Below are 26,541 nucleotides of genomic sequence, written 5' to 3' on the forward strand. Positions count from 1 at the left end.
ACATGTAACTAATACTCACAGTTACAAGTAAAATTTTTCATAACCACTACTAGAAAGGTCCGAATGTTTTTATGTGTTAGTGTTAAGTTAAGAAGAGTATTGTATATTTATTTTTACCCAACAAAATAAATGTACATTTACGTTATAATAAACTTATCTATTTATAAAAATAATAACAAAAATTTTAATAACTAGTTTAAAATTTTCTTCATTTACAAAATATATTATGTCTATAGAGAGTGATAAGCCAGTTTTATAATATGAAAATTCGTCATCATAATCATGTCTGTTGACCCACATTCATTGATCCGCACAGCGAGAAATATTACCCTGACCTCTTTAGGGTCAGAGTGAATAGATACCTACAGAACTTGTGTGCTTCATCATCAACCACATCATCGGTTTCCATTAGGCAATTTGTTGGTTAAACACGGACAAGTCAGCGATAAAAAAAACCGCGTCAATCGGCTCTTGGTAGCCACTAGAGAACCTTTCGGTTCTAATCGGTCGATTTCATGATTAAAAATGACAGAAGTTTTGTTCCAGCTACCATTAGAAAGGCTATGAATATTCTTTTTGATTCAAGAACGTATCATAAGATGAAAATGATCTCCTACCTTTGTACAATAAAAAAACAAGAGTATTAATCTTAAAAGTAATATAATATTAAACGACTATCGGTTTTATAAGAATTTTCACAATTACAAAGGAAACCCTTGCAAATGATCTCGTATTTCTAGATATTGCGTTTCAATTTGACTTCTCATTGACCGGAACAAAAGATACTTAAGCGAAGACAAAGAAATGTAACGAGGTACTACAAGCCCTCGTCTCGGAATACTTGATTATGCTAGAAATCCGCAAGAAATATAAAACTGACGGCGAACGGGAAGCGGTAAAATGACTTGAAATATTCAGAGTGGAATCTTAACTTTTCTGGGTGGAAGGTTACAAACGAACTTATAATTTTCTCCGTGTTAAACTATGAAAATTGTTGAAAGTCAACGTTAAAAACCAACACCATTTCAGACGTAGGACCTCCATGATCATGGGCCTCCCTCTTACATTTTCAATTGGCCCTGTAGGAAATATTCTGCTCGGCGGCTTCCGACAACTTTAATAAAGTCGTCTGTTCACTGCAGTGCGTAGGCCTCCCGCATAAGTAACGAGAGTCACCTATAATACAGAATCTTACGACAACTTTAACAAGATCATCATCCACCTTGAGGATGGACGTCCTACGATGTTTTTTCAGGTCTTTGGCCTCCATTCTAGAGCCCTGATATTCCAGAGGTCATCTGTTCTGAACGCTATGTGGCCTATGAAAAATTAATAATAATTTTATCGTAGGACGTCTACTGCCAGACACAGCCCTCCCGCATAAAATTCCAATGTTCCGATCTTCCGAACTTCTCAACCAGATCATCTCCGCCTTGTGAATGAATGTACGCCTTACGCCGCTTTTGCCGGGTCGCAGTCTCCACTATTTGTTATACGTACTATTTCTATACTTTTTATTGAGTTATATTTTTTATTATTAATACAGTTGTAGAGCGATTTATTGCCAAAATATATTGTCACTTTAAAATTGTGAAACACTGTAAAAAATATTTTTAATTTATTTGTTACATGTTATATCACAGGTATTACACGAGAGTGTGTTATAAACGTACTCTATCTTCAATATCTAGGAGGTAGTTAATTGTCAATGCACTGCTGTTTCATATGCAGTGAACAAGCAATACATAACGTTTATCTCAGGCCGATAGAGGAAGCGATCGCCATCAACGTTTGCCCGAGCTTATTAAGTTAATCCGTTACTTAATCGAACCAGCGGTTTAAGTTAACATTAAATGGAAATTAAATACACATTGTTGTTGAAGGTCTTGTCTCGTGCAAAGAAATTTACAAAATATAGGGATCATTGTAGTTTGGACTATTTCCTACAAATAAGTTATGTGCCCATAAATAAATAATTTGAAAAGAACATTAAACTTTAAAAATTTAAAAACTAATACATGCACTATTCTTTCACTATCTTTCTGGTACAGATATGTTCTTAAATTTATCTTAATCGAAGGCGAGTGCGAATAGTTGTTTTAAGGACTTGATTCCTACAATATATTCAAGTCGAAGTTTTAGGGAAAGTATCACATCATTATTAATTTATTACATTTTTATATCTAATACAGGTAACATACACATTGCCAAAAATAATGATCCTTTTAGCCATAGGAAGCAAAAAGCTGGAAATATGAAACTCTTATATATTTATAAAAGGACCGGTTGGTAGCGGCCAACACCCCGCGTCTTTCGATAACCTTAACGAGGTCGCCTGTCTATCTCGTGGGCGAATTTCCTTGAAATCACCAACATGACCCCTACATGGATCGTTGAACGGTTTTGACCTTGCTAATGTTGCTGAAAGTGAGAAATCACATTTCTATGACGTAAGAAAACAATACAGAAGTATAATTGGCGATCTTAATTATCCATTTCGCAGATAAAAATAATTATGTAACAAAGAAAGAAGAATGCCGCTAGTTATTGTTTTGATACAGAAATAATTTTGTGATTGCAATAAATTTACTTATTTTCCGCTTCCATTCTGTGCATCGGGCCGACGTATTTCGACATGATGAATGGGTTCTAGATAACAAGTTTTTGCTTCCAGCACAGTATGCTTAAACGCCGGATAAAGTACACTCTTTAAGTCTTTGTAAGTCTGGAAACATTTGGTCGTTTTGTGGCGTCGCGTAAAATTCGTCTTATCCAAGGGGAATTTTTTATTTTAGAGATATGTTAGTTGCTTGGTAAGTAAGTAGGTATATTTTATCTATATTTTACCAGTTATATGATAGACTGATTATTAGCAGTGTCTTGTGTCTTGATATTTGAAAGTGACCATAAAAAACGAGTGAATTTGTTGCCGACTCTTCGCAGTCAGCATGCGTTTGGCCTCCCTCGTAGCGTCATTGTGATAGCATGTTTTTTACAGAGGAGGGCAATGTGATTCCCTTCTTCATTACTGAGGCCTGTGACCCTTTTTGAAAAGTGTATCGCACTATGTAACTTAACCTGTGCCGGTCTTCGTGTGTCTTATAAAAGTGCTCACTAAAATGATCCAAAGTGAATAATAGTATCAATGTCTTAATATAAAATAGATTATATATTGATAATAAGTCGTAATTTGTTAATACATTAATTATATATTATTGTTGGTAAAGCGTAATATTTTGCCGTCTATTTTTCCTGCAACCAGTAGTTCGTTGAAATAACCTTTCTATCTACGGGTCTTAAATAACATTAGACTTTTAAGTAAAATATTGTGAAGTGCCCAGTCTTGATTTTGAGTTGGTCGAGAACGAGTTTGTTTCACGTCTTGCTCTCCATGTCATGTTAAACATTTTTAACACCTCAGAGATATATTAACTTATTGCATGGTTGTAGTATTGTCAGAAACATGTGTACCAACCCTAAGGTCAGTGTAATCAGGGCGTTGGTTGAGATTATACCGCGCGTAGCCAACGTAATGACGGTGCAACGTGCGCACGTAGATTTTGTAATTATTGCGTTGTTACAGTGTGATTGCTGATTCTATTAAAACGTACATCTTAAATGTCGATAGCAAAGCCGCAATGGATGTAAGCATGTTTTCTAATACGCTAGTAATTTAAGTTTTTCGCTGCGATAATACATTTGAAAAGGCAGTGTATCATTCTTGGTATGAATTGTGTTTAATTGTTTCTTACTTAGATATTTTACAAATCTAACAAGAAGTAACAGCAGCAAGAAATAAAGAAGACTAGACAAGACAATCTGTTTAGAAAAAAGCCTACCATCGCAGTCGCATTAAATGATCAAAACGTGCTCCAACTTATAGAAGGAATTGACGCGTACAAAATTTACTATAATATTACATATTAAAAATATTCGTGAAATCCTATAGCATTTAAAACAAAATAATGTAGCTACATAAGTTACAATTGTATAAAAAATATGTCACTATTCAACTTTATCAAGCAAGTGTGTGAACGCTTTCAGAAAACTGCATAACGATGTACCAAAAATGGCACGACCAGGCAACTAAGCGTTGACATCATTGTATATGCTGAACATTCTTAAGATTTATAATCCATCTGATTGTATATAGTTACGATTTACTTAGAATTTTTTATACTTATACATACATATATGTATATATATGTATGTATATGTATATATATATGTTTAAAAATTGTAAGTATAATATGAAATACATATATACACACACACACATTTATATATATATATATATATATATATATATATGTATATACATAATAAATCCTTTAAAGCTTTTACATCTATTCACAATCTATCTGTGTGCAGATTCTTCAAAAATGTGTGGTAACTTACTAGAATAGAAAGCCTTTCCTTTCTTTCTTAAAAAAGGCATTGGAGTTGACCTTAAGGTACTCAGTTTCAGCGTCTAGATATCATTAATGAATGCCTTAATATCATATACAAAAAGATGTATAATAAAATAAATAGTAAATTATATACGTACTTATACATAAGCATCCAATAACTCAAGCATAAAAGCTCTCGCGGCGTGTAATTCGATAGCCAAAGAAAAACACGATTACACAAAACAAACGCGGAACACAATGCTAAAGATAAACAGCCAGTTATACCAATAGAACAAACACGTGCGACCTTTAGATAAGTTCTCGTGTCGCCTTCTAGGTTTAATATATACTGTATATAAGGAAATAATTGACTAGATTTCCTTAAGGCACGATTTCATTATTTATTGATCAATCTGTACTTTTCACATCAATCTGTGATGAATGATAAAAAGTTATCAATATGAGTAAATGTAGAACAAAGTGGAAAATAAAATGGATAAATAAATAAACACGCGTAAAGTAAAAAATCTTGGTAGAGTTAAGAAGATGCCGAATGCAGGTCACTTCTTACAGATCCTATTGTATACGGTAAAGATCTGTGTCCAGCTGTGGACGTCCTGCGGCTGAAATGACATAGAATTAAAATGCGCCAGTGGCGATGAAGACAAGACAATAGTTTTAATAGAAACAACATTGTAGCTAAGTTAATGGAAACTAGATGCACTTTTCGTAGCCCGTAGCCCGTAGCTCGTAGCACTTTTTATGCTTGATTTTATTGCATCACTAAATCCGAATTTTAGAGTCGGTTAAATTCACTTTCCCAATACCATCCACAAGGCGGTAGTAATGCTTGCAACCGGGTCGTTGTGCGAGCGGGACGGACGCATGCGCGCGAGAGGGACCCGAGATCGGAAGGTGCTTAAACTCGTTTAAGAGGAGTGGTTTATGGCGTAAGGCGGGTGGAAAAAATGCAAACGATGTGTAAGTTGGATTTAGAGGGCCGGTTGACGTTTTTGCGGTAATTTAATTTATTAATTTACAGCTTTGTGATTATCCACCGTGTATCCTTTACCACATATAGCAATAGCGTTGATATTACTAAAGTGATTGGACATTATTGTCCATGTCATTAGTCTTCGAAATTAATAAACTGTTACTATTTAAATCTTTCTCCTTCATTTCAAAACGTTGTCGTCATTGCTGAGGGTTTTGATTCCCTGGATCCTAATTATCGTTTGGGCCTTGCTCATTTCTCAAGTATCGTAAACACGCAACGTAAAGATCGGTGTCAAGTATAAAACAGATTTTTTTCGACCAGCTTGTACGATTACGAAGTCTCCGACGTTTGCTCTTGACTTTTTCAAGCGCCATCTGCCTATATGTATAATATTACATAGCCTATATATATATATATATATATTTGACCGTCCTTCCTGAGTATGTTGCCGAAAAATATACATACTTAAGGCGTAAGCTTAAGGCAGAAAGTGTGGTTTTGATTTCGAGACTCTGTACAGTTGTGACATTGAATGTTTGGCCGTGATGGTCACCATCATAATTATTTCAGCCGATAGATGCCCACCACAAGACACGGGCCTTTCTTAAAGACTGCTACGAGGACCGGTCTTGCGCTGCCCGCATCCAGAGACTACTTTGCAACTAAAACCATACCATGAGGGTGTGCTACAAAAAAAAAATTACATAAAAAAATTAAAATTTAACAACTTTTCATCCATCTTCTGAGGCTATTAAGATAATACAGTTTTTATTTTCAAAGGCATACATTTTAAATTCATCTACACTTACTATAAAAATTTTTGAATCAACCATATAAATTTACACTGAGCCTTCCGGTGGATATAATACCTAGCAGTAGAGCAATCGAGATCAAGATCGAGATCGTCATTGAGATATAACGGTCTTGCCTCTGATAATTCGCAAACATGATTTAATTTTGAAAATAAAAAATTGGAATGAAAAATGAAAGATTGAAAATGGATATCATCTGGGGGTTAGGATTTATTAATATTTTTGCAGGTTCCATTGCTTGAAGCGGCTGGGCTCAAAGGTTACCTGCCAATGACTTCTTTTGAGGTAGCGAATTTCGAGTGCTCCCGATCGAAGTTTGGTACGAATCGATACAAACCACTATTTCATCGGATTAGGAGGTCGTTAGGTTTTTAGACTGCGATCGATTGGTGTTATATTATAATTAACAGTCCTTTGTAACTAGACCACTACAATACCATCTCCATCTAACAGAGAACAATTAAAGCATTCTCTCAAAAAACTACACTTAGTGATCACGCCAAAGCTCGCATCCGTACCGGAAATATGATAATTCTCAAACCGGAAGCCGACTTCGCTGCGCTGTCCGTGTTTATGCGCTGTTCATAGTTTCTCTTATTTCTGAGAGCTAAAAAATTTCGTCGAGTTAATTTTTAATTTTCGGTATTTTTTTTACTCCTACCCTCGAGTTACCGTATTCGGTTAGCGGAGTTATGAAAATCGCGACGCAGAAGTTTTCGGGGGATGGTTTAAAGCAGATTATATAACTCGTAGCTGCGAGGACGTGCATGTTTGAATAGTACGGGCGTAGACATCGCTGAACTCCGAATTTATCTACACAAAGTTAACATAAAACGAATTTTCGTTTGCGATTGTTTTTATCATACATCTGTTTGCCGTCAAAGCTGTTATTTATTTTGCGGGCGAAACTATTTATTTCAAGTTTGTATTCGTTTTTTTTTGTCCCTCTTTGAAAAATAAGTATTAAAAATACTATTTCATATCGCTTTTTTGTCCTGGGTGCTGTCCAAATGGCATTAGCGGATTCCGTGGGGGAGGAACGAAGAGGAACCGTCGGCTTGGGTCGCTACGTACTATTGATTCACCACATTCGTTTAATAATCCATTGCGGTTCAATATACGTCCACAAATTGTTAATTGTTAAAGAGAGAAATGTACAACAAAAACATTTATTGTGACAATAACTAAGTGTTAATCTCTGTGAAAATGACCATATTAAAAGCCTAACTGGGTTTGAGATCTTCTTTGACTGGAACGCATTAAAAATTCTCGTGACTTTATTAGAAAATATCATTGAAAAAGAGCCCGATTTGCTTGTAGACAAACACATATGACTATAAATGATTAATTCAAAAATGAAAATAATACATAATATATGTGAATAAAAAGACGGTTTTTTATTTTTAAGGGCGATACTTCAGATTGATTCATGCTAAAGGATGCCATTGTTGTTTAGCTCATCTGATTCTAGGTTGTAATCACATTAACCTCGCTTTTTTATTCTTATAAAATACTTTTCATTTTACGACTGCTATTTATAAAAAATATAATCAAACAAAATAACATATCATAGAAATAAATATATCATAATAATACACAATTACAATATGACTAGTAAAAACTAATTTAACCAAAGCCAGCTAAACCTTCCAGCCGCTATCGTTCATGCAGAAAACGGTTTTTCCTACCCTAACACCGACTCAGCACCGGTATAAAGGTACCCGAGGCGCCGACGCCCACGCCAGTGTTTTTGAAAGGTTGATCATGCGTGATTGGAAAGCGTTGGTTTTATACGTGAAATGTACAGGGAAAAAAACCATTTCATGTTTTGGCTTGAATGAAACTATTTTTTACACTGTACCCGGTGCTTTCAGCTCGCAGGAAGATAGTGACAGAATACAGAAACGAACTTTTTTTGTTCAAACCGGTTTCATGTCGATTAATTTCTATCTCGGCTAGTACGTTATACGTGCGAGTATAATTTTACCGTAAAGCAACTCGCATCATGATTGTTAATAAACATGAAATAAAGTATTTGAAAATATGTGAAATTAAATTTTTCGAACTCTTACTTTTAACTTAATACTTAAGTTAAAAAAAGATCAAATTAAAAAAAAAACGGATCATCATTATCATATTTGTGGGTAGACGCCATAGGACTCACGCCTCCCCCCAGATCGCCATGATGGCTGCCCCTAGGTCGCCACTCGATAATCTTACGACCCTAACAGTTGTCGGTAAAATGCGATACAACTCCGAATTTTCTAGTATACCTTAAGCTTCGAAAGTGTCGAAAGAGTCAATTATATTTTATACGTTGTAAATAAAGCTTTTTACTGACTATTGAGGTAAGAGTTGTACATTCATACCTTTAAAGCCTAAAGCCATCAACTGGATAGTGATTCAAGTTTTGAAAACGCATGTTCTTACTAAACTATCTTTTCCTTATTTAATATTTCTGTGAATATTGATTTTTCAAAGGGTGTGCTATATATACATGAATTGACAGAATAAGCTGTACTTTCATCCCTTTAATACATCTATTAAAAATCAAATAATACGAGAGTTTGTTATAACGTATTGCAGAAAGGATTAAAGTGTGATACGTCGCAGCTAAGTAGTGCAAAAACTACTTTATAATGACTTGAACATGCTCCTAATTATGGGGTGCGCACGCGCGATCACGGCCGCTGGTTAACCCTTGTTGCCATTAACTGTATTTTGGGTATTTTCAATTGAATGCCAACCTTATCGCATTCGTTAGCGATGCATCGTATTGATGCATGTATCATTTAGACCCACAGAACCATTTATTGCTTTAACATAATTTATTTCACTATTCAACATTTTTAATTGCGCAATTATTTAGTTATAAAGGTAAAATTAATTGTTCTCTAGTAGGTGTGCATCACAAGTATCACTAATTTAGTCGTTCACTGCAAGACATGTGCTTTGTCTCCATAGGTTACTAATAGGACTTATTGAAAGATGATCTGCATCACGTGTCTTTCGGCGACCTTTCATAGTGCTCTGTTTACCTTGTGGAATGGAAGTCCTACACTGCGCCATATAGAATGTTGTGAAAAAATGTATCTCATCATCATTTTAATCGTACAAAGTCCATCGTTTAACATATGCCTTTCCAAATATTTCCAATACAATCGTTTTGTAACGGCCTACAACCAGCGTCTTCTGTCCTCTTTAATAAGGTCTCTTCTCTATTACATGTGTATTTTTGTAGTAATATTATTACGTAATTTGGTTGAGTGACGGGACAATCAGGAGCAACTATAGGTTCCTGGAAGCACGTGCTAAAAATCACAACTTAACGTTAGTTATCACTTAACACACAGTGAACCGTATTCAAAATCGATGGTAATAAAGAGAATATATAACTTAATGAAAAAACTTTATATTTCAATTAAGTATTGTTTACTATCTGTCCCTGCGAACTTTGTAGTTTCTATAGCAGGAGGTTCAAAGTATCCAGTTAAATTTTAAGAGTGGTCAACCTGGTGGTGGAAGCCTTCTGGCCTAGGTCATTGAACGCGCGATCCTCGTCAATGAGTCTATAACCTGTAGCCTACCACCGCACGTTGGTAGGTTGTATTATCAAATTACACGCGTTTTGATTACGCACGGTTCCGATACTCGATTACGGGCCGCGTTAAGGCGCGTTATGATTTCTGAGCACGTCCTGCGGGGCGGGTGCTCTGTTAATGGACCGGAGTCCGTTGTTCCGCCATCTTGTCGGGAAATTTATGAATAATGATGCGGACGCCCGTGTAATGTGTATCGGGATTTCAGCACACCGTGCGCTTTATGTGTTTTTATTATCTAATTACAGGAATAATTAAAAATATAAAAACCTAGTCGAAATTGAAACAGGAAGCAGGTGATCTACAGGCGAACTGTTGCGCTGTCCAGTAAGCCTTTATGCTTATTACCTCTTTCCCCTCCGCGCTGACGTTCTGCATCAGCACTTTTTATTAGTTTGTTTGTTGAGCATGTTTAAATAAAAGCTATAAAATATAAACCAGTAATGTGTGTGTAGTAATGTATATATTTGTGTGTATGTATTTTATCTATTTATATATGTATATGTACATGTGTATTATGCTCCGAAATGCGTAGTATATCTCAACGATTCTATTTTTTTTTGGTAATCCTTAACTGCCTTTTCCTTCATGTCTCTCATCCTATGCTAAGATTGTCTGGTAGAAGATCGCCTTGAGCAATAAAGTCGCCTCTTGTACTATAATACTTGTAAATAATTTTTTTATTTTTTAGTCATTATCTATGTTGGTATATTTCGGTTTTTTGTACAATAAAGTGTAAACAAATAAAATAACAAATCTGTGCTATATAATTAGTGCAAGATGATCGAATGAAATATAGTGAATGCATTAATCATATCAAAGTCATGCTGTTTTACAGCTAAAGAGCTTTTGATTTTGAAGAGATTTTATTAACACATTGTTTCTATTTATTTTACTGATGCTAGATCGTAGAGGTTTAACAATTTTTCGAGGGGGTGGCTATGTTAACTCTTTTCAACAAAACTGCATGTTTGGTTGTCTGGTGTGTTTAGGTCCTAAAAGGACCATCTATTGCCTTTCCTAGGTGCAGTGACACCGGGTCAATATTCTATATGCAGCGTAAACTATATCTAAAGGTCCCCTCAAATCAGGCATCTCTAGTCTGTCACTTTCCCACAGTTTATCACCACAGTACTTCACTGCTATAAAGCTATCTATCAAGAATCTAAGTATTGTTTACTGAACACACGTGCGCTGAACAGGTGCTGAAGAACCCTTTTTATCTTTATATTATTTGTAAAGTATTTAATAATATTGTTAGTTAGTGAGTATTTTTTAAAACTTGTTTCAATAAAGTTCCGTAACTAAACGAAAGTAATCAACATAGTTGAGCGGATTGGCAGGTTAGAGCGGCAGTGGGCAAGCTGTCAAGGAGTGTATATTGCGCATCGCAAGCGTAGCGCTATTTAAGTTCTTCGGAAGATGGTGGATGCAGGACATTTTTGCCGATCCTATTAGAAATATAGTTGGAGACCTATATCTAGTAATGGAAAACCTGCTACTGAAATGGTGATGATAAATAATCTAGAATAGTCTACGGTAGTCTACCTGATCAAAAGGTCTACGAAGTCTACGAGGAAAGCTCTCATAATCGTTTTACTATGTTATCAAGTTTTTTTAATTACATACATTAAATTACCTTTTCAACAATTAATTTCAATAAACGATTAAAAACTTTAACTAAAAAATATTGGACCGGTTCGTTAGTTAACTGTTGAACTTTTATTATAAGAACAAAGCTTTTGTGTGAATTATTCTAACTACAGTATATTATAGGTTTCGTAAAAAAAAAAGAACCTGTCGATGGTTCTGGTTGGCTCTTCTCAGATCAGGGCATGATGTGAATGCTCGTAGTTTTATGTTCATAGATGCCATTAAAAGGGAACGCAATTAGATTCACTTTTTATCAAATTGGGCTTTTCTAACATTCTTCTCATGGTATACACAAATAATCAAGAAAGTAAGCAATAATTCATTTTTATAATTCATCCTATCCTATCCTGTTGATACTAAATGTACATTAAATGAATAGATGCTATCTACTTACACAATACATTGATGGTGTGTGTAGAGACCACGTTCTCTGTAAGCTGTGCATTGATCCCGTGGCAGACTACCACTATAGATCTCCTGTTTGGCTCTACCACCACTGTGATGTTTGATGTCGTTATCCAGCCTCCTGTAACAAAATAAATATATTTTAAAATGGTTTCGAAAAAGAACAGGTTAACAGTTTCATAATTGTTTACAATTGTGGAGCTATTAACTTGTTCGCTGCGAGATCGAATAAAAGAAACGACAAGTTCCGCAGAAACACACCGAGGTAGCTCGAGGAATTGCTTGCTTGTAGTGGCAGTACATCGTTCGGCAACCTACAGTTGTTGGGGCCGAAAGTTTCACTAATTGCACCAGCGGGTGGATAAGGCGTGGGTAGTCCACACAGTAGGTAGACCAACGACATAGTTAAGTTCGCGGGAAGTCGTTGAATGCTGGCAACGTAATTACGGTCATCATAGAGATCTTTGGGGGAGGCTTATTTCTCCCGTCTATCAGCTGATCTGATGTTGAGATTGCTGAAAAAGTAAATATTAAAGAAGTCAATCTTTCGTAATATTTTTACTATATTACAAGACACTCCTATGTAATTAGTCTTTGATTTATCACGTAACTAATTTTCGAAGTTAATTAAACAGAAACCTGTGAAAGTAATAGTATGACTTAATTGCTATGTTAAAAGTGTTACATACCTTCCGGCGATATGACTGTCCGATTGCTAGCCTCCTTATGATGTTTTCCGAGCACCACCCACTTGACATCAGCGGCTGGGTTTGATGGCGCTGTACTGCAGCTTAAGGGAACTGGATCACCTACTCGAGCTTCCGATGGTCCAGATATTGTTACATGAGCCGGTGCAACTAGAAAAAAATATTTTGATTACAATCAAAATAGTGTAGTCTTTACTGGCGGTGTGCAGGGTTCGTATCGTTGTTGCAATCGACGGGTCATTGAAACCGAAAATCAATAGCCGGTGCGAAGCTGTTGGATGGAGGCGGCGCGAAATCGGTCATTTTTGCGGTCTTTGGGGAAAGCCTATGCCCTGAGGTGAGCGTCTGTCAGCTGGCATGATGATGGTGATAAGGTAAGTTCAATCAATATTAAATACCCCGAGTAACAGGATGGTTCGTATCAAGATATTTGTGAAGGTGAGCACAAAAAGAAGGAGGAATTTTTTGTGGCTTCTTTTCAGAAAAGGACTTGTTTAGAACCTTTTAGATTGAAGTTATAGAATGACATTAAAAGGGAGTTCAAATTGATTCTTATTTATATCAAACCAAATTATTCTAGCATTTTTCTTCCTACGTTAACAGGTGATTAGAATAAATGACACAAAGAGGAAGAAAAATATTATTTTCCATGTATCATAAGTTATTCTGTTATCTTTGAAATATTTTGTTCTATAACAATCTCGTCGGGCTTATAAAATGCTGCATCTTTATGTAAATAAATTAGGCGAGGCTATTTCTCAGACGTTTACGTATTCACAAAAGTATCATCATTATCATTGTAGAGAAACTGTAGAAAAACTATTGCTGGAACCAGGTCTTCCTTCTACATATTTTCAATAGGACCGGTTGGAAGTGAGCTGCATTTAGCGCGTTTTTCAAATTTAACAAGGGCGTCTGTCTGCCCACATTATTAAACCACGTTCTTCGCTTGCCGGCCTGTAGATTCTAATCTAGAATTTTAAAATGTTTGTGACTGTTATGCGCGCTATGAGGCCTGCCCACTGCGACGTCAATTTGCAGGGTACAATGAGTTACTTTCGTTAGAATAAATATAATATGATGTAATTGGAACAATTTTCAACATGGCAGCAAAACGTTAAATTGTCCTTGAAATAAATAAAGATCCGGCCATTTAGGAAGTCTTTAAAAATTCAAATTGAACATAAAGCAGTGGCTAAAACACTCAAAGTAAAAAGGGAATTGTTAGAAGCAATCTCGGAGCGCAAACTTTTCTTTAAAACATTACTCAAAAGTTCGTCCGAGCTTCCACCGGCGAGTTTAAGCTCGGCGATGTACTTCGATTTAAGGGAACCATTTAAATGCTTTGTTTAAAAAACCTTCGCCTGATTGCCTGTTATAACACTGATCCTTAATTTTATGAGTGAATATTGTTTATATGTTGTCTGTATCAGTATACAATATTGTTAAAAGTTCGATGTATCAGATATAAATATGCGTTTGCGTGTGTGTGTATGTGTGGTGTGTGTACGTATATACACAAAACATAGTTTTCAAACTAGTGTCAGCCATGCTCACTTTAGATATTTCTCTTTTATACTATTGTTTATTCGATTCTCTACTGTACATCTTGTAAACATAGCATTAACGAAACATTACAACAACAACACGGAAGTGCAATTGACGGTTTTAATGCATTTCGTGATTACTTGCTGATGTTCTTTGTTTAGGTTGGAATAATTTGGTTTGGCTTATTTTTAATAGAGCTATTTCGACTGATACGAAAACGAAAAATTATATATTTTGTAATGAATATGATATTTTTTATATATGTATTTTACAGGATATTTAATATTCATCCAAAAATATTTTATTTAAAAAAAATATTTTATGACATCGGTGTGTGTTTGGGGTAAATTAGGAAATTTCACTAACATAAAGTAACATGTGCTTACAACTTCAATATCCGTGAATTGGTTCATCTATTCTAATCACAGATCACGATTAAATTAAAGTTCGTAACGTCTCATGAATTCGTTACACTCGACTTAAGATCTCAACTTAGACGTTAAACGAAGTCCTATGTAGATTTAGAGACGGCCCTAAACGACTTTCATTGTAGGTGAACTTTAGAAAGTTACTTAGACGTAAATCTACGTAGAGTTATATTGGCCAACTTCCCTCTCGAAGTTTTTGGACGCATCGCTTGAAAAATAGTCGCGTATAGATGGGGTTGCAACTTTCCAGGCCTCGTCCGCATAGGGCTTGTCAATTTAGAAAGATTCGTTTTTCAAACATTCGCGTCAGTGTCGGTGAAACATTCGCCACTCTACACTGCATGCATTCTCTAAAACCAATATTGAACAGTTCACTGAACAAACGTTGTTGACGGATTTCACGCGTTGAAGACTATAATGGATTCTTTAATATCCCACGGATTTGTTTGAAACGGCGAAATAAAATTTCTTTTTGTAGATATTTTATTGTATTGTATATAGCCATATTATATTCAGAATACGCCGTCAATAACCTTCATCTTGTGGTACGTACCCACAAGATGAAAGTAAAATAAACCTATAAATATAATATTAAAATTCAGTTAAAAGAAAACAGGTACTCGGTCCAACTTAATAAGCCAATCATTCTTCATCATTATTTCAGCAGGGGAAGATTCACTGCTAGACGTAGGCATTTCCTCATAGATTTCTAATAGGGCCGGTCGGAAACGGCCTGCATGCAGCCCTTTCTGACGACCTTTACCAGGTCACCTGTTCACCTTGTAGTGCGTAAAGGAGGGAAATGCTAAATTTTAAAATTAAGTTCTTGATTTTATAACAGTTGGTACAATAACCTGATCTTAGACGTGATTAATGACCTTAATTCATCCAAAGAAAGATATTCCAGGTCTTCTATTGCCGACGGCTTTTTAAGGTTTTTCCTTTATTTCTTGCATTAGCAATGTTACGTAATTACACAAATTATACCTTTCTTGGCAAGCGAATCTGAGATCAGCAATAGTAAGTTTTGTCTAGTTATCTCATTGAAATAACGAATAGTTTTCAGCATTATCTTTTCAGCCATAGGACGTCCACCGCTGGACTTACATCCAGAGAGCTGGAGGACCTTTGTCTTCCTCATAGATTTAAAATAAGACTAGATAGAAGCGGCCTTCATTCAGCGTCTTCCTAAGATCGACTGTCCACCTTGTCAATGGACTTATAGTGCGTTTGCACGTTCACGGTTTCCATTCCAGACCCTTAAGACTACCTGCCTGCCTACTGGTGGTTCAACTAATCGATCCGCAATTATTTCAATTACTTTATAGTGTAAATAACCCCTTATTTATTTATACACAAAGTTAATAATGTTCCATGTTGTCCGAACAAATATTATGTTTAATTAATAAACTGTTATGAGTTAGTTGTCTAAACCGTTCTCTACGTTCAGAAGAGTATTCATTTGTTTGTTTGCGTTTCAAAACTACGGCGCTGCATTAATGGTAATTAAATTTGCAAATTTTAACTGTTAAGTATACAGAGGGATTGTTTCGAGGTGCAAAAGTTTTAAAGAGGTGATGCATTGCACATTTGCAATCAACTTATGTATGGTACACCACACCTAATAACAAATGATTTGAGAAATAATGAATACTGTTATGAAATTTCAAATTACAACATATTAAAATTAATTATTCTTTACTTTTTATTGTTACAGAGTCCGTACTTCCAGAAGATATTAGCCTGTCGCTTTCTAATAAAAAAAATCACTATGACATATTTAAAAGAGATCACTTTATACAGAGTGATTGGAAATAGGTGTAAAAGCTTTAAAGCTTGTTGGCAGATAAATAAGATATACGTTCAGCCATGCCATGCTTCATATCGTATTCAACACATGCCATTTTTATTCAGTAATTTTACAATATTTTTATTGCTTTAAAACTTAATCTTTGTTTATCTATGACTGCGTTATACAGGTTTGAATGTGGAACAGATTTAAATTGAAATTCGAAATATGAAAATAGTAAAAGTAAGTCCATTACAAAGAAAAGCAAATGCCAGAGCTGTTGGTGATTTATCGAGTTTGGCAAAGAAGCGGACAGTCGAGGCGGACCGCAAAGGACGGTTTTCATTCGGAACTTACATAACTGGGATACTACGATTTTATTACCAAATTTGATTTCTTAAACTAAATTCCTATAACGTTACTGTCAAACCATTATTAGCTATGTGCAAGTGGTAAAACTTTGTGAACTTACAATAAATATTTAGGCCGTCAAATTTAAAACATTTTGAAGTATATCATGCACGTATTTTGAGCGCTACAATATAAAATTAGTAGCCGATAAGATTGACGTACTATATTGGTAGAAATTTATTTAGTACATTATGAGAATTTATTAACGGGCGTAGTGAGTGACTACGATAGGAAAAGTATCTGAAACTATCGAATAGATCTAAAATGGCAAGAATACGAGTATATCGCCTTTCCTAGTAAATATATCTTTTTATCTTATATTATTTTACACAGATTTCAATAGTTTTATAAAAGTATAGATAAAAATACATGGAAAACGCTGTGAGTTATATATTTAATCTTCTTTTACGTCTCTTTACTCACTGTTATAATTCTTAATGTGTAGCCTTAATTATGGAATGTTCGAAAAAATTGCAATATATATGTCCAGTAATAAACTGCTGATAATATAATAACTTAATTCAGTACTCTACTAAAAATTAAAAGAGATTTTGATTCTAAAAACTACATTTAATTATTATTTGAATACCGCTATTTTTTAGCGGAGCTCCATTCAGTTAAGCTTCATCAAAGCGGTGAATTTAGAATATTAATTCATTAAATACCTGCAAATAAGACTTCGTGTTTAAATAACTCTGCTCTTTGACTAAGCCCTTATTTGATAGGGTTACTTTATCAAAGGTTTTGAGAATTCGCAAAGGGTGAGCGCGCCTCTCTGAATTATATGAATGTTTGTATTCCGAGTGTAGCTTTTTAAGGGTTGTTTAAAGTGAGCTTTTATTTCGCCACGTCATATGTTAACGTTTGTTTAATGAACCGATTGTTCCGTATGTTTTGAATACGTTGCGATTAAAACTTTTGTTATGTTTTCTTTTTAAATATGTCCACCTTTGGGGAAACTATTGCGTGCATTTCAATCCTGTCTCCATGTGTATTCTCCATGATGCTGAGTAAATATCCCGGAAAAAGATTCTGTTCAGCCTGTAAACGCGGCGTGGACAAGGCCCCTATTAAACTGACGACATAGTCAAGATCGCAGTAAGTTGCTGCTGCGGGGAGCCCTAGTCCAGTCATCGAGGCGATCTTTAGTATAGTCCTATGCCTCCAAGTGGGTATCTAAACAGTTGAAAACAAGAAGATTGAATCTCGGGATGCGAATGGACAAGCAAGACGGGTAAATACATGATTTTGCGAACGAGACAAAGTACATCAGCTTTCGCGACGCAGATATGTAAATTGTTCCTTTTGTTTGGCAAAATCTAGAAGTATGGTATGGTTACTTGTATATACGTCGTGACGGTAATCATGAAAAGGCCGAAGAGACAGCGGTGAGTATTTTCTCCTAAAGGCGATCTCTTTGGAGCAATAGGATTAAATAAACAACATCATTAGTATCTTAATCAAGTGTATATTCAATGAATCAAATCAATGAGTAAAATTAAAACAAATAGCTGTCAAATTGCAGTATTTTTTACTTATTTTTGAAATGGCAAATGTGACAGCAGCTAGATTTATGAATCTGTAAGATCGTGAACGAATATCGAATCAAGAAAGAAAAGATCACTAGACGAACAAAATAATGTCGTGGTATGGCATGTTACATACCACGCAAGATAGATGGTTGACCCAGGCTTTTGGGTTCTGAAGGCCACGGCCGACAAGCAAATCATAACACGTTCACTCTTAAGGTGAATAGACGATCTTAAATAAGGTTATCAGAAGAGCTGGGACGCAGGTAGCTTCCTATTGGATGTTTATGAATTGACGATGATTATTTGTATTACTAATAAAATTGCCTGTAAAAGTGCCTCTGAACTTCTCGTGAATTAATGATTCAAATAAATAATTTCGTTACTCACAGAGTACAGTCAGATCTATTTCAGCTTTGAGCGTGTTACTGATCATAACGTTCTTGGCCTCGCACGTGTAGCGCGCCTTGTTGTCCGACGCGTCCGCCTTGAAAGAGAGCACGTTTTCCGACATCCTTCCACTCGTTCTGTAACAAAATCAGACATGAATAACAATAACAAGAACTTTGTTTTTTAAATCAATATAAAGAAGAGAATTTATGTAAAAATCATTTAATTCTCAACGTATAAATAAGAGCAAAGATTATAAGATTAAATATATAGACAGAAGGTGACATCCACTTTCACCAGGATTTAATAAATGTTTTCCACAAATACTTTCTTTTCTATATCAATATAAGACGAGAATGTATATACCAATGACATTTAATATCAGATGTATAAGTGAGAGTAAATTTTGAAAATTATTGAGAAATATATACAGTAGGGTAGAGTACAAAAAGGGGAAGAGGTTGACCATCATTAAGTAGTTGCAGGCTACTCTACTACCGGGCGATAAGTACACTCAGCGATGAAGATTACGTTTGAATGTTTGTAATAAAAAAAAAATATTAGTTAGTGTAACTCTAATACCATTTTACATCTGTATCTTTTTTCACCATTGCGTAAGAAATCATCACTTATTAAGCTGTACATAAATATGAAAGTTGAATAATTACGACTGTAAAACTTAATAGCCCATTTGTATTTAATTAATATATGGTATAGCCTCAAAATCTGACAAAATTTGTCTGTCGGTGAAATGTCATCTCGACCTTGCTTCTGTCAATCGCCTGCTAAATGTCTATTAGTCAATGTCTGGTAACCTTATATATATAAAGATGTGACGGTGACAAATAAGAAAAAACCGCATTTGCCGCCAAAAAGCTCGCAGAGCGATTGTAATTTACTCAAAGTTAATTTGACCGGAAGTGAAAATTGGGCCGTACCACAAATTTCACCCAACACTGTGGAGCGAGCTTCTAATAGTTTAATATTGAATCGAAGACTCTTTTTAATGCTTCGCCTTCACGCCAGAGCGAGCTTCGGGCATATTCGTAACTCTCCCAAACACGCTCCGTTGATTTTCTCACGGGGACGAAAACTTGGGGCAAAGCGCCCTGAGATACCGTCCTAAATACTTTATAGATTCTTGTTTACAATTCCTAACGTATTTATTAAGGCGAATTCGATCTCGGAACGGGTAAATTTATTTATTAACCCGTCTGTTGTGATGTAACTTTTAATTGGGTTATTAATTATGTACTACTACGATCTTATAGGAGCGCCAATTGTACTCAATATCAATATTGATATCGTTATAATATTACGAAGAATATTATAATTAATAGAATATGAAATAGCCTTTATTTCTATTTTAATAATGTTAACATATATATATATTTATAATATATAAAATTCTCGTGTCACGATGTGCGTGATTGAACTCCTCCGAAATGGCTCGACCGATTTTCGTTAATTTTATCATGCATATCGGCCAGGGTAGAGAATCGGACAACATCTATTTTTCATCCCCATAAATCTTAAGGGTGGTCCACCCCTAAATTTTGTTTTTATTTTTTAGACAAAATTTTTTAATTTTTTTATAATACAGCATACAAAAATACATACAACCCAAAATTTTCACATATATAAAGGACAGCGTCCGACATAGTCCTTTCTTCGACTCAACAACAGAAGGGTATACAAAGCAGGATTTCCTCACGAGAAAAAAAGCCGAGCGTACTTAAAATATACTACTACGATAAAGAAAAATCATTAATACATGTCCAAAAAAATAATGTTTAATAGCTAATAGGCAGCTAAATCTTTCCATATACTCGCTTAACTTTCAATTTATATCACACGTCACCTTCACGTGAGACTCAAAAAATCCATTAACCTATTCACTTATGAAATTCGTATTAACAAAGAAATCGTTTTAAGGGCTTACATTTTCGAGCCGTTATCGTTTCGTATACGCTTGCCTATTGAGTATCCTAATACCTTTTGTGCTGATAAATTCGCGACAAACGTTTATAGTTCAGGTAATGGCATCCGTTGTTATGTACAAACAATTTTATTAACAAAGGGATTGTGGACCTTGTTCTATATTGACCTTGTTAAGGGGTCGTAAGACTATACAGACCGTTTCCAAACGGTCTTTTTGATAATCAGCAGGGAAGCTCTATGTACAGAAGTGGACGTTCTACGACTGGAATAATAATGATGATTGGTTCGTAAAAAACTATGTTGATCTATGAACAAAGATATGTTAATCATGGTATTCAAATTTAAATAATTTATATGATATTTCTTTTAAATTTTTGGACAAAATTTGACAATTAGCACATCTGAAAATACATCGTGTGCACCATAGCACATATAATGTCTCCAATTTAACTTGTATTAGGAAGCGGCATAACGATTTAGCAGATTGGCGTCTGACTTCCTCAAGGATTTTTAAATGTAATGATGGCGAATATTTACGATGGCTGCAATGTGGGTGATATGTTCAATAAGGGTAAAATCTCAATCAAAAATTAAATATAAAAAAAAATATATCATACATATAATATCTTTCATTTAAGAAGTAACAAGTTAATCAAGTGTCAAGTTAAGAAGATACCGGAGTTGTTAGCATACTCACGTTTCGATGCCCATCACTAGATCTAGCCTAAACTCCACCCGGCTGCCGTGGGTATTATCTAGCATAAGCCACTTTCAGTGCAGGCAAGTACTCGAGCTACGGCAGCTCGCCGGTTACCAACCGGCAAGCTACCGCAAATGGTCGCTGGTAACAACGTGATGACCCACCACGTTGCACATTCGCAAGGGCAGTGACTTCGCGTGACGCCGTACATTCAACCATATGATATACGATATCTATCAGACGTCTATGTTTAAGCACGTATAATACCTATATTGACTTCATGACCCGTATCTTTATCCTGGCCAGAGCTTCTAGCTGTTGTGAATAATATAACAGCAGTAATTTATCATCAATTTATAATATTCAATTATTAATTAAATTATACTTTCACAATTAAATATATTTCTCTTTGTAGGTTCCTCGTAATTCTTTTAATTGAGAACGCAAAAATGTTTCATAACGACCTTTGGAGCGCACGCACTCCAATTTCTCAGCTGAAAACCGCTTAACCCCTTTGCGCTTTATATATTTTTTTAAAATGTTTCAAAAGCCTCCATGCCTGTACTTTTGCGGCGTTTAAAAAGTATCCACCCAGCCAATCCTTTTACAAAGAAAACAGATTTTTAAATAAACATCATATATGCGATTTACTTGTATCCTAGTCTTTCTCTGTCGCTTCTTTTTAGGGGCAATTTTGAATACTAGCATTCAAAAGTTTGTCCTGCGTGTTTCGAAAAAAATATTTTTTATCGTGTAAATAAAATTGAATAAAAAAATTATGACCTTAAAAATCCTAAATTTGTTTTGAACGTCAACCATATTACGACGGCGATGGTATTTATTTCGCCTACTTAGGACAGATAGAGGCATAGCAATAGCTCTCCAATCTTACCAGTGGATCTTCCTATTTCCCAGTGAAGGCTTGTTGGCCCCTCTGTATTTATAGGTACAGGCAATAAGCTTTGAAAGTTTCTATAATTTGATAGGAGATGGCGCTTAGGTCGCTGTAGTTTCGAAAGACGCCAAAAGGTGCAGCTGGCAAGCGATTGAATCGCGCTATCGTTTAGCGTAGTCGGTATATACATCACTCGCGGTTCCGATATAGTAACAGTTCTCATTCCAGTAATAGTACTGTATGTGTCGGCTCGAGCCAAAACCATGGCGGGCGCCCTCAAACTTTGCCACTTATAAAATAGGTTTAAGCTAAGATCGGTCTTCTCCCTCCTCCCCCTTGATCCACCAGAAACTGCAAATGTTATATGGTGAGTAGTGTAATTCAAATGTACAAAATATTACACAGGGTTAAAACCACGCCTAGTCTTGTATCCAAACTTAAAAGGTGCAAAGCGGACTTACATAGCAAGCAGATGCTCGAGGTTTTAAGACTTATTTCATGGAAATTATTTGTCAAGGACATGTCACTTGGATTCGGCGAGGCAATTAATCAACGAACGCTTTGACGGATCCTATGCGCTAGGAATACTAATATTGGCGACTAATAGCGACAGTTGCAAATACAACCATTGCCCTGATTTACATAGCCTCGCTCGCAAAACCGATTCGTGAATATTTAACACAAGTGCATTAATATATCAGTATTGTAATTAGAAACTAATCAACCGATCGAACATGTTATAATTTGTCATTGATTTTAATGTTACGTCTCCGCTAATCTGTTACAGACACGTCTATAAACAAATCAGAGTAATTACGAGTAATCCTTTTTATTCCAATCGTAAGAATTATTACTTATTTAATTTAATAAAATTAAGGAAAACAGCACATAATCTAAATTGACTCCGTTGTGAACTTCACACAAGTGGTCGTAAACTATTTGGTTACCACTGCTCTATATTATTTTCTAAATAACTTTCAAAAACAATTCACAAAATAAACATAAGTGAATCAAATTATTATTTAATATCTCAATTATATGCAAACAAATAAATTGATGAACCTTAAGTTTAAGACATGGGTTCCGATCTGTAGGCCCCGTAACCGATGAAGCTGTAAAAACTCCTCGAGGCTAATAACGTCAACTTCAAAGAGAAACAAGCTAAGAAGAGAGGGACACCAATTATGTGGCCATCATATAAGCTATATAAATATGCCGCCTATAATGTATACTAAAAACGCAAAACGAAAATTTTTCTTACTAACAAAAACTAGAACCAAAAGGAAAATGCCATGTGTTGGATTGAACTTTTAGCGAGCAGCTTAGATTGATTACAGCTGTAAAAGCATTAAAGCGGCGAATATAAGGTCTGCGAAAAGCTTTAAAGCTTTCACACCTTTATCAGATCCTATACAAAGTGAACACTCTGAATATGTTAATTTATTTTTTTCCTTTCAGAATGCGACAGACCAGTGACTTCCGACAGTACAAAGTATGCAGGGTCAGATAATAAACAATTATTATCAATTTTAATATGTAGTAATTCTAATTTTGGTACTACGTAAATTTTCATTACGTTATTTATTATCTCAGAAATGATTGATTTTTGATGAGAAGTTTGCAAGGAATTAAATAACAACAAACGAACCAGTATACATTGACTACAACAAAAAAAATAAAAGATTTGTTTTACGATAAACATTTTGTTTACATAACGTTCAATTCCCTCTATTGTGATAAAGTATTTTGTTTGAACAATTAAAACAATAATCCTAAAAAAATGAATCTATCAAGTAAAGGTCACTAGTGCACAATGTGCTATAAATAGAATTGTCAAATATTGAAATTTTCAAAGCTTCGCCGAATTCGAAATTTCAATCTAAATCATTTAACGTACAAAGCGCGAACGGAAAATTTCATTAAGTAACAAATTCCATGCGCTGTGCTTCCTAAAAGTGATGGATGCAGAGTACAGTCAAAGACAAGAGCAGTGAACCAAAAGTGGGCCTAATTGGTCGAATGGTTCGCTAGCTGTTCCAAATTCTAATGACGAATTATTACTACCAACTAACAAACGAAGCTTGTAAACGTTATATACGCCCGCTGCAGGGTACACCCCCCTCCCTCGAAACATCGCCACGATGACCGTTCTTGCGCTTCATTTATTATAATTTTTAAATGCAACATTAATTCAATTATCTTCGACTACATTGTCATTTTCTGACAGGCCAGTCGGTGGTTAAAGGCGGACTAGTAATCAATAAAAAGAAAACCAATTCAACTTTTTAACATTGACAACCGTTCTTTTATATGCAGGATTCCTTTTTTCACCACCAGAATTCAAATTATTTTTTATCATAAATTGACTTTTAGGCTAGTAAAATTTGTGATTTATTTAATTGATAACGGGTATAGTGAATGTGACAATTTGTTTATATTTGAAAAGTATTTTATTTTTTTAACAAAATGGTGTAGCCTCTTGTAGAAGTTATGAATATATCTTTTATATTGGAAATTTTAGTATAACCTTTAAGCGTCAAGTAAAGTCAAGTTTCAGTTTTCTCGTTGTTTATACTTCACCTATACTTCACGAAAGCGTAATCGCAAAGTTCAATCATAAGTATTCCATTAATCTGACTTTTTGTACTTATAATGATATTGAAGAAAACACATGTAAATCATTTCCTTACATAATAAATAACCCAAAATTTTACATATATACAGAAAAGTTGTGGCTTCAATATAGAACCTTGGGAGACACCAACTACACCGTCATCATCCTATCATAAACTAAATGAATGCGCTGTCAACAGTCCAAAACTTTTGCGACGAGGGAACAGACAGCCGACCTTATAAATGGACAGCTACTGAAAGATGGCATGACAAAATAACAATAGAGTGATGATATTAAATAAATATATAGCTTAAAATAAAACGTAGTGTTAAGTATTTGGTGGTTGTAAATGTGAGTTGCAGTGTCTAGTTTAAAATGTGCTGTAGATTTAATCATATCTTAAATTCGATATGAAATACGTGTATTTATAAGACCTGTGGTGAAAAGTACTTATAGTTTATATTAATATTGTATATTTCAAACTTTAACACGTGTTAATTTACACCACTCGTAATAGGTATAAAGTTTAACAAGTTAAATTAAACAACATCAAAAGCGAACGCTGTGAACAAGAAACGTCATTTAAAGTTTATTATAATTAAATATATTTGTTATAACGCATATTTTTGCCTCGCGTATGAATTAAATTACTTCTATTTACAAAATCGGCATTATCATTTGAGGTGTAGGAGGTACACTGTTAGACATTCCCCACAGATTATTTATTGTTATTAGACTGCAGGAAATAACCGACATGTCCCAGTGAATCAGCTAGTTGAAGTGCTTGTACGCCCGCCGCATGGCATGCGTAACAGATGAACTTTTGTGCCTTAATGTTCTGGAGTGGAGATCATGGAACGGCATTCGCAGCGAAGGACATATACGTACAAGGTTGACAGACAACCTTATAAAGATCGTCAGGAGAAAGCTGAATGCAAGTCGCTTCCATGCGGTCTTTTTGATAATTTATGAGACCTATGTCTGGACCGAAAAGTATGCGTGGCTAAATATAATAACAATCTAAATGCAAATAACCGAAATATTTTATTTAAATAAAGTATTAATATTTTATATAATAATGTGTTATTGTAAACTAAAATGATTTCCATAATGTCGTATCATATCTCTAAAACATCGAGCTATAACTTTATGTTATATTTCACGAATAATGGGCTTAAAAATCAGAATTGTAATTAAAAATAACACAAGGGAATAACGATGAGTAATTAAAAAAAGGTGAACTTTTACTATGACCATTCTCCCACGAAGCGAAGGCAGGGTCAGACAGAAACTCCATGGAGCGTAAACTTTAATATATTCCCTTATTATAAACCTCTTAGGGGAAAAGGCAATTAATATAATTCCTTGCTAATTAAGCTTCTTTTCTTTTGTATTTAAGTGAGTTTAATGTTCTAGTGAGTGATATGCCATATACCATTTATCACTTTTTTGTCCTCACTTTTCACGGATTACAACAGTGTGATTGGTTACAAGTGTATAAGCTTGTCTTTGTCATTAAAAAGCTTTAAGCTTTTACATTTTAATCTTATCATTTCCAATAAAGTGATCACTCTGAAATATGTTACATTAATTTATTTCTTGTTTTGATATTTGACAGACAAATAACTTTTGTCAGTACAAAGTCTGCAGAGAGAGATAAAAACAAAAATTAATATTAATATGTAGTAATCCGAATTTTGGAAATCTTCTTCTTTTCGGCAAATAGGCACCC

The 26,541-nt window shown here is 34.9% G+C and overlaps 1 protein-coding gene across 3 annotated transcripts in view; it reads right to left on the reverse strand.

Moving 5' to 3' along the window:
- Positions 1–26,541, reverse strand: part of sns (sticks and stones) — a 332,324-nt gene that overhangs the window by 39,701 nt on the left and 266,082 nt on the right. For all 3 annotated transcript variants that reach the window (XM_068768331.1, XM_068768332.1, XM_068768330.1), the window contains exons 9-11: positions 18,660–18,796; positions 12,547–12,714; positions 11,847–11,978 (exon numbers count right to left, since the gene is read on the reverse strand). In XM_068768331.1, coding sequence (XP_068624432.1) covers positions 11,847–11,978; positions 12,547–12,714; positions 18,660–18,796 — 437 coding nt within the window. The remainder of the gene's footprint in view (positions 1–11,846; positions 11,979–12,546; positions 12,715–18,659; positions 18,797–26,541) is intronic.

The sequence above is a fragment of the Battus philenor genome, unplaced genomic scaffold (genome assembly GCF_028537555.1).
Source record: "Battus philenor isolate CCGP_79_NKW_IND1 unplaced genomic scaffold, ilBatPhil1.0.hap1 SCAF_25, whole genome shotgun sequence".
NCBI lineage: Eukaryota > Metazoa > Arthropoda > Insecta > Lepidoptera > Papilionidae > Battus > Battus philenor.